We start from the raw sequence: 14,087 nt of genomic DNA, 5'->3' as shown, positions 1-14,087 counted from the left end.
TGAATTTCTGTAAACCTAACTTGTTTTGTAGGCCGTTGTCCCGCTCCTTCCTGAGGACACTGTTGTCCCCATACCTGAGACAGAAAAACCTAAAGACAGGTAAGTAAAGCCTTCTGATTGTCCTTCACCAAAGTTCCCACCTAGAATGTAACTAACAACTGTAAATAGTCTGCTGACCTTCAGATGAATTGCAAGAAAGCATGGCATTGAGGACTGCTGTTCTCCTTTAGAGCCCTTGTTGATACACTGTCAGAAAGATACCCAAGCTATACTCGTAAATCAGAGATGGGAAACCTTTTCTCTGCCAAGGGCCATTGATATTTATAACATTAAGGGCCATACAAGGAGAGCCAAGGAGAAGCATTCATGTCTGTCCCACGTACCCAGTGATTTATCAGGCTTTATGTGGCCTCAGGCTGGACATCCGTACTTCTGCCTTAAATGACAAGAATACTTTGCCCCAAGCCAGTAAACCAGTTCTCTATCTGTGTCCTCAGGAAACAACATTATGTTAACTGTGTCACTGAGACTACTACTAGCTGGGTGAACACACCCAGGAAAGGGGGTGCACTGCTAGGTAATACAGTCTTTTCCATTTCTTTCTTACAGTTTCGTGCTGCCTCCAACCCAGTCTTCTTCAGAGCCCTCACCCCCAGAAGTATCTGGCCCTTCGTCATCCCAGGTAGCCACAAAGACTCGCCGACTCAGCTCTACCTCCTCAGGAAAGCCCCCTCTTTGTGTGGAGGATGATTTTGAGAAACTGATATGGGAGATTTCTGGTGGCAAGTTAGAAGCAGAGATTGACCTGGATCCCGGGAAGGATGAAGATGACCTTCTGCTGGAGCTCTCAGAGATGATTGACAGCTGAAGGTGGTGTGTGACGCTTAAAAAAAAAAAGTCACCAAAAACTGGACTTGGTTTCATCTATTACATCATTTACCTGAGATGATTTCTTTAATCTCAAACTTTTCCCTAATCAGAAGTATACCTCTGAACTGTCTGTATGTGTTCTGAATTCCATGGGGTCAGTTTTTCCAAGTCCCTTGATAAGCATTTCATTGAGCATCTTAGAGAAGAAGTTCTGCAGTGCCCTTCTCCACAGCAACAGCCTGAAGGCAAGCCGGATGAAAAGGGTGTGAGAACTTGGTGACTCCTTGAGGTGTTTGTTAGTTCTGCCTGTTCCCTTCATTGTATTTTTCCTTTTTTGTGTTGTCTTAACATATTTAATGTTATCTGAGTTTGAAATGGATGAAGATGGCTGCTACCATTGTGGACCAAATTTCATGCTACCACTAAAAAAAAAAAAAGAAAGAAAAACACCAAGTCTGTGTTAAATTGTATGTGTTTTTAAAGGTATTTGGAGATTCGTCCAAGCTTTAAAGAGGGCTGAGCAGCTCAAGAACCTGCAGTATGGGCATATGACCTGGTTCTAATGCGTCAGCTGCTCTGAGAGCCCCAGAAGAGCAATAGCTAACTTATTATTACTGTAATTTTTTAAAGGCTTTAAAGTGCCTCCAGGGTCCTAAACTGATTTTCTACTTCTGAGATCCGCTGGATTCTTTATAAGAGATGGCGATAGGATTTAGAGGATCTCTTTTTTAGTATGAGAACTGTCCCTTCAATACTTGCCTCCTACTGGCATGGAATCATCACAGGGACAAAAAGTAATAAATGTTTTTATTTTGAAGTCTCCCAGAAAACTCTGCTTGCCCAGTATTTCATTGGTGCCCTTTAGCACTGGAGGAGAAAACCAGTGAACTCAAGCTGCCAATATTTCTGGCCCTCGCCAGTACACTGAATTGTACTGTAGCAGGGATATTGAGCTCTGGGGGGTGTATTGTATGCCTTCCAGTTTTCTTAATTTGGCAATTGACTTCTCTTTTGTTGATATTGGTCTCCTTCATATCACCTCAAGGTTTAGACTTGTGAAGGAACAAATATGATGGGGTAGTGGTCTTGAAAGGAGACGTGTTGTACATAACCTGGAAGAGGAAAGAAGGCCCTGTCCATTTTGATACTGTGCTGTAGGTGGCCGGTTTTATTTCTCGTGGGGAAATCTGAACCACCTGTCACGTTGGCTCCTAAGGAACTGCTGTTGTAAGCGGCTCATCGAGAGCTGACCTTCATTGTAGCCTTGTTGGGAATATGGAAAAGGAAGAAAGCCACAGGACTGCTCATTCAGTCTTGGGAAGATCTGGATGATTCTGCACAAGCAAAAATGACTTGAAATATATGTATAGACACATCTCTACCAGTCCATCTTCAGCCGACTGAATGTTGTGTGATAGCCCCTCTCGAAAGCAGGGGCGGAATGCAGAGTTCACAAACGCATTGCAGTTTGGGAATCCGCATAGAGATCCCAAGTTCTGTTTGTATATAACCTTATTCTTCGACTTTTTGAAAGGTTAATTTTTGTTTCTATATTTAAAGCCCTTGTATTATTAGTCAATGATTCATGTTCAGCATTATTGGAACCATTTGCCATTACAGAAAGAGAAATACTTATTTGTGTTTTAATAAAACTGGTGTAGGAAAGTCTTGATGTTGTGAGTTAAGTGGTTTGATATCATTTCAGTCTAAATATGTCTTGACGAGTCTTCGGTCGCCATGTTGTCGGCCTATTGTAAAGACCCCAATTTTCATTTGGCCTTAGAAGTCTTTTACAAGGAGAGCTTGCCAAACTTGTCTACCAATGTGCGCAGTCTTAACTGCACATGCTTCAGGTAGGGGAGAAAGTATTTTGTGTGTGCACACGTGTGCCTGCATGTGCACACACTAAGCGCCAAGGGGTAGCACACAGGCTCTGAGTTTATGGCCCAGTATTGGCATGCAAACACACCATCAATCAAGTGCTAGGTGAGCACTCTACCACTAAGCTACATTCCCAACTCTACATCTTAAGTTTTTAAAAAAACATAAACTACTAGATTGCTGTCTTGTCATCTTGTTTAAATTCTGGCCATTTTATCCTATAGTAGACAGTTGTCAAGATCAAGTATTTTCTTTGTGTTCATGCCCATTCACATCATTTTTGCAAGTTAAAAATGTCATCAGTGTGCTGGTGGCTCGCGCACTCTTCTATCATGGAGGCTGAAATAAGGAATTCACACTTTGAAGCTAGTCTGGGTAAGAAAGTATCTTTAGTAATCAGAAAAAGGTGGTTACCTGGAGATAAGAGGTGTGACTCCAGTGTTACAACGCCCGTGATGAGTGAAAAAGCTAAGCGACAATGCTCAAGCCCCAAGTTCAAGTTTCAGTACTGGCACAAAATTTTCAGTTTAGAGACTTAATCTTCACTGCATTCACATATCCGTGTGTTAAGAATTTTCAAAGTTTTTGAGCTTTCTAAAATAACGAGGCCCACTACTACTAGAACATTAAAAAAAAAAAATTTTAAATCACAGCCCAATTTAAAGCAATGGTGGATTTTACAGAACTATAGAATAACTGGCACAGTGATGCAATAGAACTCTTAGTCAAGATAAATCATTCACGTTCACTTTTTATCGCTAGTCATAGTGCATAGCTCCCATGACTAGTCTGGGTGAAATTTTGTTCTCCTGGCTGTATCAGAAGTGATCTGCTAGAGGGTTGTTTTTGTGTGTGTGTGTTTAGGTCAGAACTTTACAGGTACTAGTTTTGAGCTAAATATGTGAATTATAAAGTCACCTAGCTATTTCTGGATATGGACAAATTGTGACATTTGGATCCACTTCTTACTAATAACATGTTGGAATTTGCTTAGGATTGAAAGGCCTCACGCACAATGGGTAAATGACTTATAACTGGGCTCCGTTACAAACCCGTAACATTAAAATAGGAAAAAAACTGTGTTTTGGTTTTATCAAGTTTACATGTACCTTCATAATTCCAAGCTGATACACACACTGAAAAAAACCCCAGAATCTTCTATTCTTCACTTTCACACTGGGAAGTGACGCCACTGAAGTGGAAGAGCACATGGCTGCCAAGTACAAGGCTCCACATTTGTTTACCAACCTTTCTTCCTTTTCAGAATGGAATGGCACCATGCGAATACAATGGTATTAGAAGTCAGTGTTAGAAGCCAGGAACTAGCCACTCATACCTGTAATGCCATCTCCAATTAACCACCAAAGAGCCAGAAGTGGAGGTGTGTGCTATACTTGAGCAAAAAAGCTAATGCTCAGGCCCTGAGTTCAAGTCCCAGTACTGGTACACGTATACACACAGGCTTTGGTTCAAGGCTGGTACCCTACCACTTGAGCCATGCTTAGAGCCCTGGGGTTTTGCTTAGGACTGGTGATGGAATGGTAATTGTGAGTAGACATCTAGAAATTATAAGCATATAATGTGAAAAAGCAAAATCAGAGCTAGAGGTATCAGTACTGACCACCAAAGAAAAAAGTCATTTTTTTGTGAATCAACTGGTACAGTGCTTGAACTCAGGGCCTTAGCTCTTGCTCTGAGCCGTGCCTTCTTCACTCTACCATGTTCTAGTTAGGTACAGCTGGAGTCTCAGACATTTCTGCCCAGTCCAGGATGGTTTCAAACCGAGATAATCCAGGTCTTAAGCTTTGCTGTGGCAGTGATGGTCATGGGTCTTGAACTCAGGGACAGCGTCAAGGCCCTGGGCTCTTTTGCTCAAGGCTAGTGCTCTATCACTTTGAGCCACAGCACCACATCTGGCTTTTTGATAGTTTATTGCAGATAAGAATCTCACAGAGGGGGGCTGGGAATATGGCCTAGTAGCAAGTGCGCTTGCCTCCTACACATGAAGCTCTCGGTTCAATTCCCCAGCACCACATATATGGAAAACGGCCAGAAGGGGCGCTGTGGCTCAGTGGCAGAGTGCTGGCTTTGAGCGGGAAGCCAGGGACAGTGCTCAGGCCCTGAGTCCAAGGCCCAGGACTGGCCCAAAAAAAAAACAAAACACAGAGGAGCTGGGATATGGCTTAGTGGTAGAGTGCTTGCCTCGTATACATGAAGCCCTGGGTTCAATTCCCCAGCACCACATATACAGAAAACGGCCAGAAGTGGCGCTGTGGCTCAAGTGGTAGAGTGCTAGCCTTGAGCAAAAAGAAGCCAGGGACAGTGCTCAGGCCCTGAGTTCCAAGCCCTCAGAACTGGCCAAAAACAAAAAACAGCTTTCATTTCAATGTCTTTGTGTCTGGTAGTAGGGAGTGAGCACAGGTCCTCTCGTAGGCGATGCAGGCATGCTACCCCATGAGCGGAGCCCCTCAATACCTTCAGAAAGCTCGCATTCATGTGATTCCTGTTAGAAAAAGAACTCTGCTGAGCAAAATCTGATTTTACTATTTAGTCTAGGTGTTATCCCCAGAGGTAAGTCTCTTCAATCCTGAGCTTCAGTTTCCTCATCTATAAAGTGGATATTCAGGGGCTGGGGATATGGCCTAGTGGCAAGAGTGCTTGCCTTGTATACATGAAGCCCTGGGTTCGATTCCCCAGCACCACATATACAGAAAATGGCCAGAAGTGGCGCTGTGGCTCAAGTGGTAGAGTGCTAGCCTTGAGCAAAAAGAAGCCAGGGACAGTGCTCAGGCCCTGAGTCCAAGGCCCGGACTGGCAATAAATAAATAAAATAAAGTGGATATTCAAATTCAGTGTAATTTCAGTTAGGCCGCAGTTACGGTATTAGAAAGCTGGGGGGGGGGGCAGGTGCTGGTGGCTCACACCTATAATCCTAGCTATTCAGGAGGCTGAGATCGAAGGATTGCAGATCAAGTCCAGCCCAAGCAGAAAAGTCCATGAGACTCTTAAGGTACCAGAAAACTGGAAGTGGTGCTGTGGCTCAAAGCAGTAGAGTGTTAGCTTTGAGCAAAAAAGCTTAGGGACAGCATGCAGGTCCTGAGTTCAAGCCCCAGAACCAACCAGAAAAGAAAAGGAAAAAAAAGAAAGCTGGGTGGTCTTACCTACAAATTCAAGCATCCTAATGAAGCCCAGCCCCTCCTCTTGCTGGTGCTCCCCAGGGAAGGATGTTTAACCATGACAAGAGCTCCGTGTTCTTTCCACAGCCTTTCCCCGGGTTAGCCTTGTGCCCCACCATGCTCTGGAGCCGTTGGACACTTATAGCTGTGGGCCAACTCCACCATCATGACAAAGGGTGACACTCTACTGTGTGCAGGGCTACACACTGTGGAGGTGGGTAGGTTAGATGTGCCTCAACTCATTTTCCACTCACCATGTGTTTATCTGAGTACAACCACCATGTAGTTCCAGGAGCAATCTATTTACTGACTTCATTGAGTCTTCAAGATTTCCCTGAAGGCCTGGGAATATGGCCTAGCGGTAGAGTGCTTGCCTCGTATACCTGAAGCCCTGGGTTCGATTCCTCAGCACCACATATATAGAAAAAAGCCAGAAGTGGTGCTGTGGCTCAAGTGGTAGAGTGCTAGCCTTGAGCAAAAAAGCAGCCAGGGACAGTGCTCAGGCCCTGAGTTCAAGCCCAGGACTGGCAAAAAAAACAAACTTCTGGAAGAAAGTACATTGAAATGTCCATTTCAGAAACAAGTGAGCCAAGTGCAACCCCTGTGGCTCCCACCTGTAATCCCAGCTACTCAGGAGGCTGAGCTCTGAGGATCACAGTTCAAATCCAGCCCAAGCAGAAAAGTCCATGATACTTGTACTCCTCCTACTCTGGTTTTTCATTCAGAGTTGTGGCACTCAACCACTTGGACCATGCGTTCATGTCTCCAGTTTTTTGTTTGCTTTAATTTTTTTTTTCAGGAGATAAACTCCTGAGGATTTTTCTACCCAACTGGGTTCGAATGGTGATCCTCAGACCTGTCTCCTGGATAGCCAGGATTATAAACTTGGCCTTATGTCCTACTAATCCTATTGTCAGTTCTTTAAACCACATTATACACCTTACCTGAATCAAGGGGGGGTGGGGTGGAAGAAGAGAAAGGGAGCCCCACGTGGCGAGGCTGAATAACTTCTCACACAACTGCAAGTGACCTGGATTTTCGCCCAGCAAGATCGGACCAAGTTCCCTTAGGAAAATGAGAATAGCGGGGCAATGGTTCCACGCTGCCCGCTGCCGGGTAAGCCCAGGGCGGGGAGCCTGGCCTCCTGCGGCCCGAGCTCCTCGGCGATCCTCCCACCTCCCTCCAGGGGGCGCTGCAGGACCGACGCCGATTCGCCTCCACTTGGCCTCCCTCGGATGCTTAGGGAGCACCGAGAACAGGGGACTCGGAGGCTAGAGAGGCATTTTCCCAGGAGCCGCTCTGGTCACGGTCGGGGGCGGGGCGGAGGCGCAGGCACATCCGTTTCCGGTCCCCGGTTCCGGAAGTTGCTTTCAGGGGTGGCGTGCTGGTCCGTGCGGCCTTTGTGAGATTCCACCATGGCGTACCGTGGCCAGGGCCAAAAGGTGCAGAAGGTGATGGTGCAGCCCATCGTATCCTCCGCGGTGTGTCGGGGCCGGGGAGCAGGGGCTAGGGAACGCGGGGCGGGCGTGTCCGACGGAGAGTCGGCTGGCGGGAGCTCCGTGCGCGCCCGCTTCCCGTGAGCCCCCGGGGCGGCGGCCGAGCCCGGGAAAAGCGCGGGCCGGGGGAAAGGACGGCCGGCGGGCGGCGGGCTGCGGGTGGCCGGGGAGCCGGGGCCGCGACGCCGGGCGCGGAGTGCGGGCCTGGAGGGGGCTTCGGGCGAGGCGGGCCTGGCGGGCTGCGGGCTGGCGGCGACCCTGGCGGGGGGCAGCAGCGGGAGTTAGTGGCCAGGGGAGAATGGGGGGCGGTGGCATCCAAGCTTTGGGGCTCCCCCAGTGCAAGCGAGAGGAGAGTTGGGTAGCACCTTACTTAGTTGCCGGGAGTAGAACTCCTGTGTTGTTGGGTTGTTTCTCTCCTTAACCACTGTGATGCAGAACCTCATCTTCAGATACCTGCAAAATGTAAGTACGTTTGCAAACCGCGTAACCAGCCGCCGTTTATGAAGTAGAACTTAAGTTTGGCGAGTTGATCCACTTTTCCTGATCGGTCAGAAACTGATGGACTTAAGATATTATTAGTAAAGAGAATGCTCTAATGTAATAAAGTGACGTGCAGCTCTCTGCCAACTCCCAAGCATGCAAAAAGAAATCGGGTCATTGCTTTTGTAGGACCACGATGAATAATTGCACATTTTTTAAAGTGGCGCTCTTGTGGGTGGTGTCCATAGTCATCACTGGAGACTTTCCCAGTTAGATCCTCTACCATGAAACATTGAAAGCAAACCCCAGTCGCCTTAAACCAGGTCGTAAAGTGATGAGTTTTTGCCACCTGTGGGAAAGCTTAAATGAAGAAAGGAAAGAGTAGATTCAGAGAAATGAGCTGCAGCTGCTCTTTGGGGAGAATTTTAGCAGCCTAAATTTAGAATGTGAAAATTAAGCCATTTCAATTTTTAATGACCAGAGTTGAGTGTCTTCTTCTAGCTGGTTAGGTGTGTGTCATGGAACACAGAACCTACACACTCTGCTTTGGACCTAGATTTTGCTACAGCAAATAATAAGCCTTTGGTCAATAGAAATTGCTACTTAAGCTGTGCACCAATGGCTCATGCGATTAGAGTATTGTGGTTCAGAGCCACCCCCAACAGGAAAGTCTATGAAACTCTTTAATAAACTTCAGAAAATGTTTGAGGCGACACTGGCGCAAGTGGTAGAGCACTAGTCTTGAGCAAAAAAAGTTCGGATGGCTCCCAGGCCCTGAGTTCAAGCCCCAGGACCCACAGAAGAAAAATAAAGGAATTACTGCTTAGTGACCTATACATACATGTGTATGTAAGTGTGCATGTGTCTGTACAGACACATACTGCCACCAATTTTCATTTAAATATGTTGAGAAGCAGTTATTAACTGGAGGCTGGGAATGTGGCCTAGTGGTAGAGTACTTTCCTGTATACATAAAGCCTTGGGTTCAATTCCTCAGTACCACATATATAGAAAAAGCCAGAAGTGGCGCTGTGGTTCAAATGGTAGAGTGCTAGCCTTGACAAAAAAAAAAAAAAAAAAAAAAAAAGCCAGGGACAGTGCTCAGGCCCTGAGTTCAAGCCCTAGGACTGGCAAAAAAAAAAAAAAAAAAAAAAAAAAAGAGAAGAAATGATTAACTGCCAAGATCTCAGGAAAATTATTCATTTGGACATTGTCAAGATAGCATTCATTAAATGAAACTTTTTTAAGAGGTAACTGGTTTGGTTACTAACTCTTAAATATAAACTTAAATATCTTGGCTTATATTTAGTAAACTCTTAAAGGAGTCATTTTCTGTTAATCAAAATGGTTGTGTACTGTTTTAAAACTTTCTTTTTGCTTGTTTATGTCAGAGATCTCGGATTCAGGTGTGGCTCTATGAGCAAGTGAATATGCGGATAGAGGGCTGCATCATTGTAAGTACCTTCACTGTTTTTCTTTAAGCAGTTTGTTAATAGAAAAAGATTCTACAGAAAACGGCTAAGCATTGTATTATTTTTTTTAAGGGAGCTTCTCAGGGCCCCCTATTTGACCTTTTCTCCTTGCTTTGGTTGCTGTGGATTGGATAATTGGGGGAAGAGAGGGAAATTGAACTTGATATGTAAACAATAGAAGGTAGAGACTCCGGGCTAGGTGTTACTGAACAGAACTGGTAGAGGACTTAGGTAATAATTCCAGGATAGCACAGTGGTGGTACGCTATGGCTTGGGTTTTATATTTTTTACTTTTCTGCTGAGAGTCACACTCAGCCTCTCACGTGCCGAGCGTTTGTTCTGTCCCTGACCCACATCCCCCAGCTCGGGAATTGTTGTTGTCCTTTTGAGGCAAAGTCTTGCAATATAGTCCAGGTTGGCTTTGAAATTGCAGTAGGTCTTCTGTCTCAGCTTCTTTAGTACCAGGATTATAGGCATTTACACCATTCCTAGTCTTAATGCTTTGAAGAAAATTAAAACATAGCTAGACACATTAATGTTAGGACGCTTTGGTGTCAGAAATTCCATCGGTAATCTCCCCCTGCTCCATCCAGATAGAAAACAAAGCATGGCGAGTGAGGTGCTAGTGTTTGTGGAGCACACGGCAAGAGCAGTGGTAGTGACTTGTCGTTTGCATATGTACAAGTCCGAAAGGCTGAAGAAGTAATCGGGACCCCATTCTGGCCAGCCCCCTCCAATCCCACCCCACACTCTCCCTCCACTGAGGATTGAAGGTAGGGGCTCCTGCTTGCTGCGTTTTGTTCTTTAAAAGAAGCTTCGAGCCAAGTACTGGTCTCTCACACTTGTAATCCCAGCTGCTGGGAAGGTTCAGATCTGAGGGTCACAGTTTAAACCAGCCTTGGTAGAAGCGTTTGGGAGATTCCATCTTTGGTTAACCAGTAAAAACTTTGGCTAAAGACCTCTCTTAAGGCATAAAGCACCAGCGCAGCAAGAAAGCCAAACACAAGGCTCTGAATTCAAACCCTGGTACTGGACCAAAAAAAAAAAACCCACAAAAGGTATGTTTCAGCTAAAAGATCCATGGACAACTTATGCAGTTAGTTGGCATTTCTGTATCTGGTTATATAATCTCTTAGAATGGTTTGGATCTGATTTTACTTGAATTGAAATTATTTTTCTAGGGTTTTGATGAATACATGAACCTTGTGTTAGATGATGCAGAGGAAATTCATTCTAAAACCAAGTCAAGAAAACAACTGGGTAAGTATATAGTTGGCTTTACAGAATTGTAGAGGTATTTGTTTTGCTGGAGAACCCAATGGCCTGAACCCAATTAGTGTGTAAATTGAGTCTTCCTTTGAGAGATTGCTTCTGAGGGGGAAGCCATCCGATGCCAAGTTGTTCTTTCTGCTTCTCTTTCTCCACCCAGACAACTCTGAGCAAGCTCACCAAGGGCTAATGGTATTAAGTCTGATAGTCAATGGTAGTGTTCATTTCAGACTCTATATAAACAGCTTGTGACAATGCTGGCCACTCCCTTCTTGAAATGCTTTGATCGGCTTGATTCATTTTTCATCTTTGTTCATTCCTTTTTAGGCATTTGTATATTCATCCCTTGAGAAAGCCTGTAAATGTTTGAATTGCGTAGGGCTTGGTCCTCAGGATTGTTTTCCTGGGCACTCAAGACCTCACTTCAATTGTCATCTGTGTATTGACTCCCATGTTTATGTCTGAGGCCCCGGCCTCTCCCTGTACCTACTTAGCGTGTCTACGTGAGAACTTTTCCAGAGTAGGCAAAGTCGGATCAAATCCAGCTCCTACTTGTGTCCTGTTGGGGCCATTTCATTGCTTGCCGACTCACAGGACGGCACCAGTTCTCATGTAGCCCATGCATCATTGGTTGCTCTGCGGCTCCCTCACCCTTCCATGTTACTATCCAGGCTTTTAAAACACTTTGCAGCATCTCTTTGCTTGAAATGTTCTTTGGCTTCCTGTTGCTGTTATGCCAACGACGAGATAACCGTGAGAAACCCATGCGTGTGTTCTGCAGGGCCCGCGTCAGACGGCCTTGTCGGCCTTTGCTCATCTCGCTCACACTGGCTCATTTTCTGAGCTTTCCAAAACACTTGCCTTCCTCTGGTTCTTTGCCCCACCATATTTCAGGGTTTATGTCTTTGTTTTGTTTGTTGCCAGTCCTGCGGCTTGGACTCGGGCCTGAGCACTGTCCCTGAACTTCCCTTTTTGCTCAAGGCTACTAGCACTCTACCACTTGAGCCACAGCGCCCACTTCCGGCTTTCACTTTGTATGTGGTGCTAAGGAATGGAACCCAGGGCTTTATAAAGGCATGCTAGCCGAGCACTCTACCACTAAGCCACATTCCCAGGCCCAGGTCTTAGGTTTTATTTGGACAGGATCTTGGCATGTGTCTGGACCGGCTTCATTCTCAGTCCTCCGGCCTCAGCCTCCCCAGTGCTGGGATCACAGGCATGCTCTGTCCTGTATTTTCCCAAGCTGGCCTCATTCTGAGTTCTCATTCTCAGTTCCTCTGGCCTGATCCAGGCATGCTCCGCCATATATGTTTGTCTCTGCTCTTGTCTTTAGAACTGAGGTCAAATAGTGCTTTTATTAATATTAAGCCTAAAGTTTAATTTGGTTTTGTGTAAAAGTGCAAGATAAGATGTGCTGAGGGGCTGGGAATATGGCCTAGTGGCAAGAGTGCTTGCCTCATATACATGAAGCCCTGGGTTCGATTCCCCAGCACCACATATACAGAAAATGGCCAGAAGTGGCGCTGTTGCTCAAGTGGCAGAGTGCTAGCCTTGAGCAAAAAGAAGCCAGGGACAGTGCTCAGGCCCTGAGTTTCAAGCCCCAGGACTGGGGGAAAAAAAATGCATGTAAGTTTCTGAGGGTAAAGGTGATTACTGTGTGCGGGTGTGGTATTAATAACTTTTTTTGTCATTGCAGGTCGGATCATGCTAAAAGGAGATAATATTACTCTACTACAAAGTGTCTCCAACTAGAAATCATCCGTGAAGTGAGAAGTTGTTAAGAATCTTACACAGTTGCTTTTTGTTTTTGTTTTTTTTATTTTTGGTCTTTTTTTTTTTAGTGTTCTTTGCCGGGAATCTAAGAAAACATCCATTCATATTGTTTGATGAGCCCTTTTGTTAAGATGTTTGCACAATTCTGATGACCTTGTGTTATCATCAGGTGACAATAAATGCCTTGGGATTGTTTTTATTAAGTTCGTATTGTTTCTTTGTATCAGTGGTAAAGACTTTTACAATGGCACTTTCAGGAGGTGACAAAAGGGTTGGCAGTTGTTCTGGGAATATGTTGTTTTAGTAGCAGAGCGCTACATGTTTGTGAGGCAGAGTGGGACTTGGAGCTGACAGGTAAGCTTCCAATGTTGGGTGACAGAAGGGGAGAGATCAGAAATAAACGAGGGTATTGACTGATGTGTCACATCCCAGAATTAGCCTAAGTGAAATAGGCAGAGGGCATGAGAGCTCACATTGTATGTTCACCACTTACTGCTACACTATGAGGTCTTCTGGGAACTAAGATCACAGCGTAAAGGTTGGAGAACTCGCTTGGGTAGAGTACTCGCTTAAGTATGAGGCTCTGTTTGATCCCCAGCACCCAAAATACACAAACAGAATTGTGAGAAGCCAGGCATGATGGTACATGCCTATAAACTCAGTACTTGGTAACTAACACCAGAATCTCAAGTTGGATTACAACTAGGTTACATACAATAAGACAGCAGCTGGACACCGGTGGCACAAGCCCCTCCTAACTATTCAAGAAGCTGAGATCCAAGAATTGCTGTTCAAAGCCAGCCACAACAGGAAAGTTTGTGAGATTTACCTTTAGCCACCGAAAAAGACAAGTGGAGCTATGGCTCAAGTAGTAGAATGCTACTCTTGAGGGGACAAAAGAAAAGCTCAGGAACATCACTTGGGCCCTAAGTTTGAGCCCCAGGACTGGCACCAAAAAAAAAAAAAGATCAGAATATAAGTGCTATTTGGGTGTAAATGAAGAATAAGTTGTTTTTTGAAGTACGTTAAAAATCTGGATATTAGTGGCTTACATCTGTAATGCTTAACTCCTTAGGAGACTTATCTGAGAATCACAGTTCAAAGCTAGCTTGAACAGAAAAGCCCACAAGACCGTATCACCAGATTACCAGCAAAATAGCTGGACTGGAAGTATGCTCCTGGTAGCACTTCCATCTGAGTAAGAAAGCTAAGCAAAAGGCAAGACCCTGAGTTCAGATCCCAGTACATGACATATACAAAAGTACATTAAAAGTAAGGCCTTAGGATTTAACAGGAAGGTGGGAGCTTGGTAGTTTTAAGGATCACAGAGCTGATGAATTGATAGTATAATGGTATTGTAAAGTATAGTAGCACACTGCATCCAGAATAATAATATTGGAATCCAGAATAATAGCATATTGGAGAGGCATACCTGTTTCATTCTTTTTTTTTTTTTTTTGCCAGTCCTGGACTTGGACTCAGGGCCTGAGCACTGTCCCTGGCTTCTTTTTGCTTAAGGCTAGCACTCTGCCACTTGAGCCACAGCGCCACTTCTGGCCATTTTCTGTATATGTGGTGCTGGGGAATTGAACCCAGGGCCTCATGTGTACAAGGCAAGCGCTCTTGCCACTAGACCATATCTCCAGCCCCACCTGTTTCATTCTTAACCT

General features: G+C 45.1%; 2 protein-coding genes across 2 annotated transcripts in view; both read left to right on the top strand.

Moving 5' to 3' along the window:
- Zc3h11a (zinc finger CCCH-type containing 11A) overlaps positions 1-2,542 on the top strand; it is a 42,564-nt gene extending 40,022 nt beyond the window's left edge. The window contains exons 17-18 of the mRNA XM_048357172.1: positions 32-99; positions 610-2,542. Of these exons, the coding sequence (XP_048213129.1) occupies positions 32-99; positions 610-868 (327 nt within the window). The 3' untranslated portion in view covers positions 869-2,542. The remainder of the gene's footprint in view (positions 1-31; positions 100-609) is intronic.
- A 4,733-nt stretch (positions 2,543-7,275) lies between these two features.
- On the top strand, positions 7,276-12,624 carry Snrpe (small nuclear ribonucleoprotein polypeptide E). The gene is made up of 5 exons (XM_048357660.1): positions 7,276-7,396; positions 7,859-7,885; positions 9,295-9,357; positions 10,557-10,635; positions 12,341-12,624. Exons 1-5 carry the CDS (start codon positions 7,343-7,345, stop codon positions 12,394-12,396), a joined length of 279 nt encoding a protein of 92 aa, XP_048213617.1. The 5' UTR covers positions 7,276-7,342; the 3' UTR covers positions 12,397-12,624.
- The last annotated feature ends 1,463 nt before the right edge of the window (positions 12,625-14,087 follow it).

The sequence above is a fragment of the Perognathus longimembris genome, chromosome 11 (genome assembly GCF_023159225.1).
Source record: "Perognathus longimembris pacificus isolate PPM17 chromosome 11, ASM2315922v1, whole genome shotgun sequence".
Taxonomy (NCBI): Eukaryota; Metazoa; Chordata; class Mammalia; order Rodentia; family Heteromyidae; genus Perognathus; species Perognathus longimembris.
The sequence above is the reverse complement of the archived record's forward strand: the minus strand, read 5'-3'. Positions and strand labels throughout refer to the sequence as shown.

What these genes read in the sequence shown, in the direction of transcription:
- Snrpe (XM_048357660.1), top strand. Translation starts at nt 7,343, where the DNA reads ATGGCGTACCGTGGCCAGGGCCAAAAGGTGCAGAAGGTGATGGTGCAG. An exon ending in AGGTGATGGTGCAGCCCATC is followed by an intron (nt 7,397 to 7,858) that starts GTATCCTCCGCG and finishes ACTGTGATGCAG; the next exon opens with AACCTCATCTTCAGATACCT. An exon ending in TCTTCAGATACCTGCAAAAT is followed by an intron (nt 7,886 to 9,294) that starts GTAAGTACGTTT and finishes TGTTTATGTCAG; the next exon opens with AGATCTCGGATTCAGGTGTG.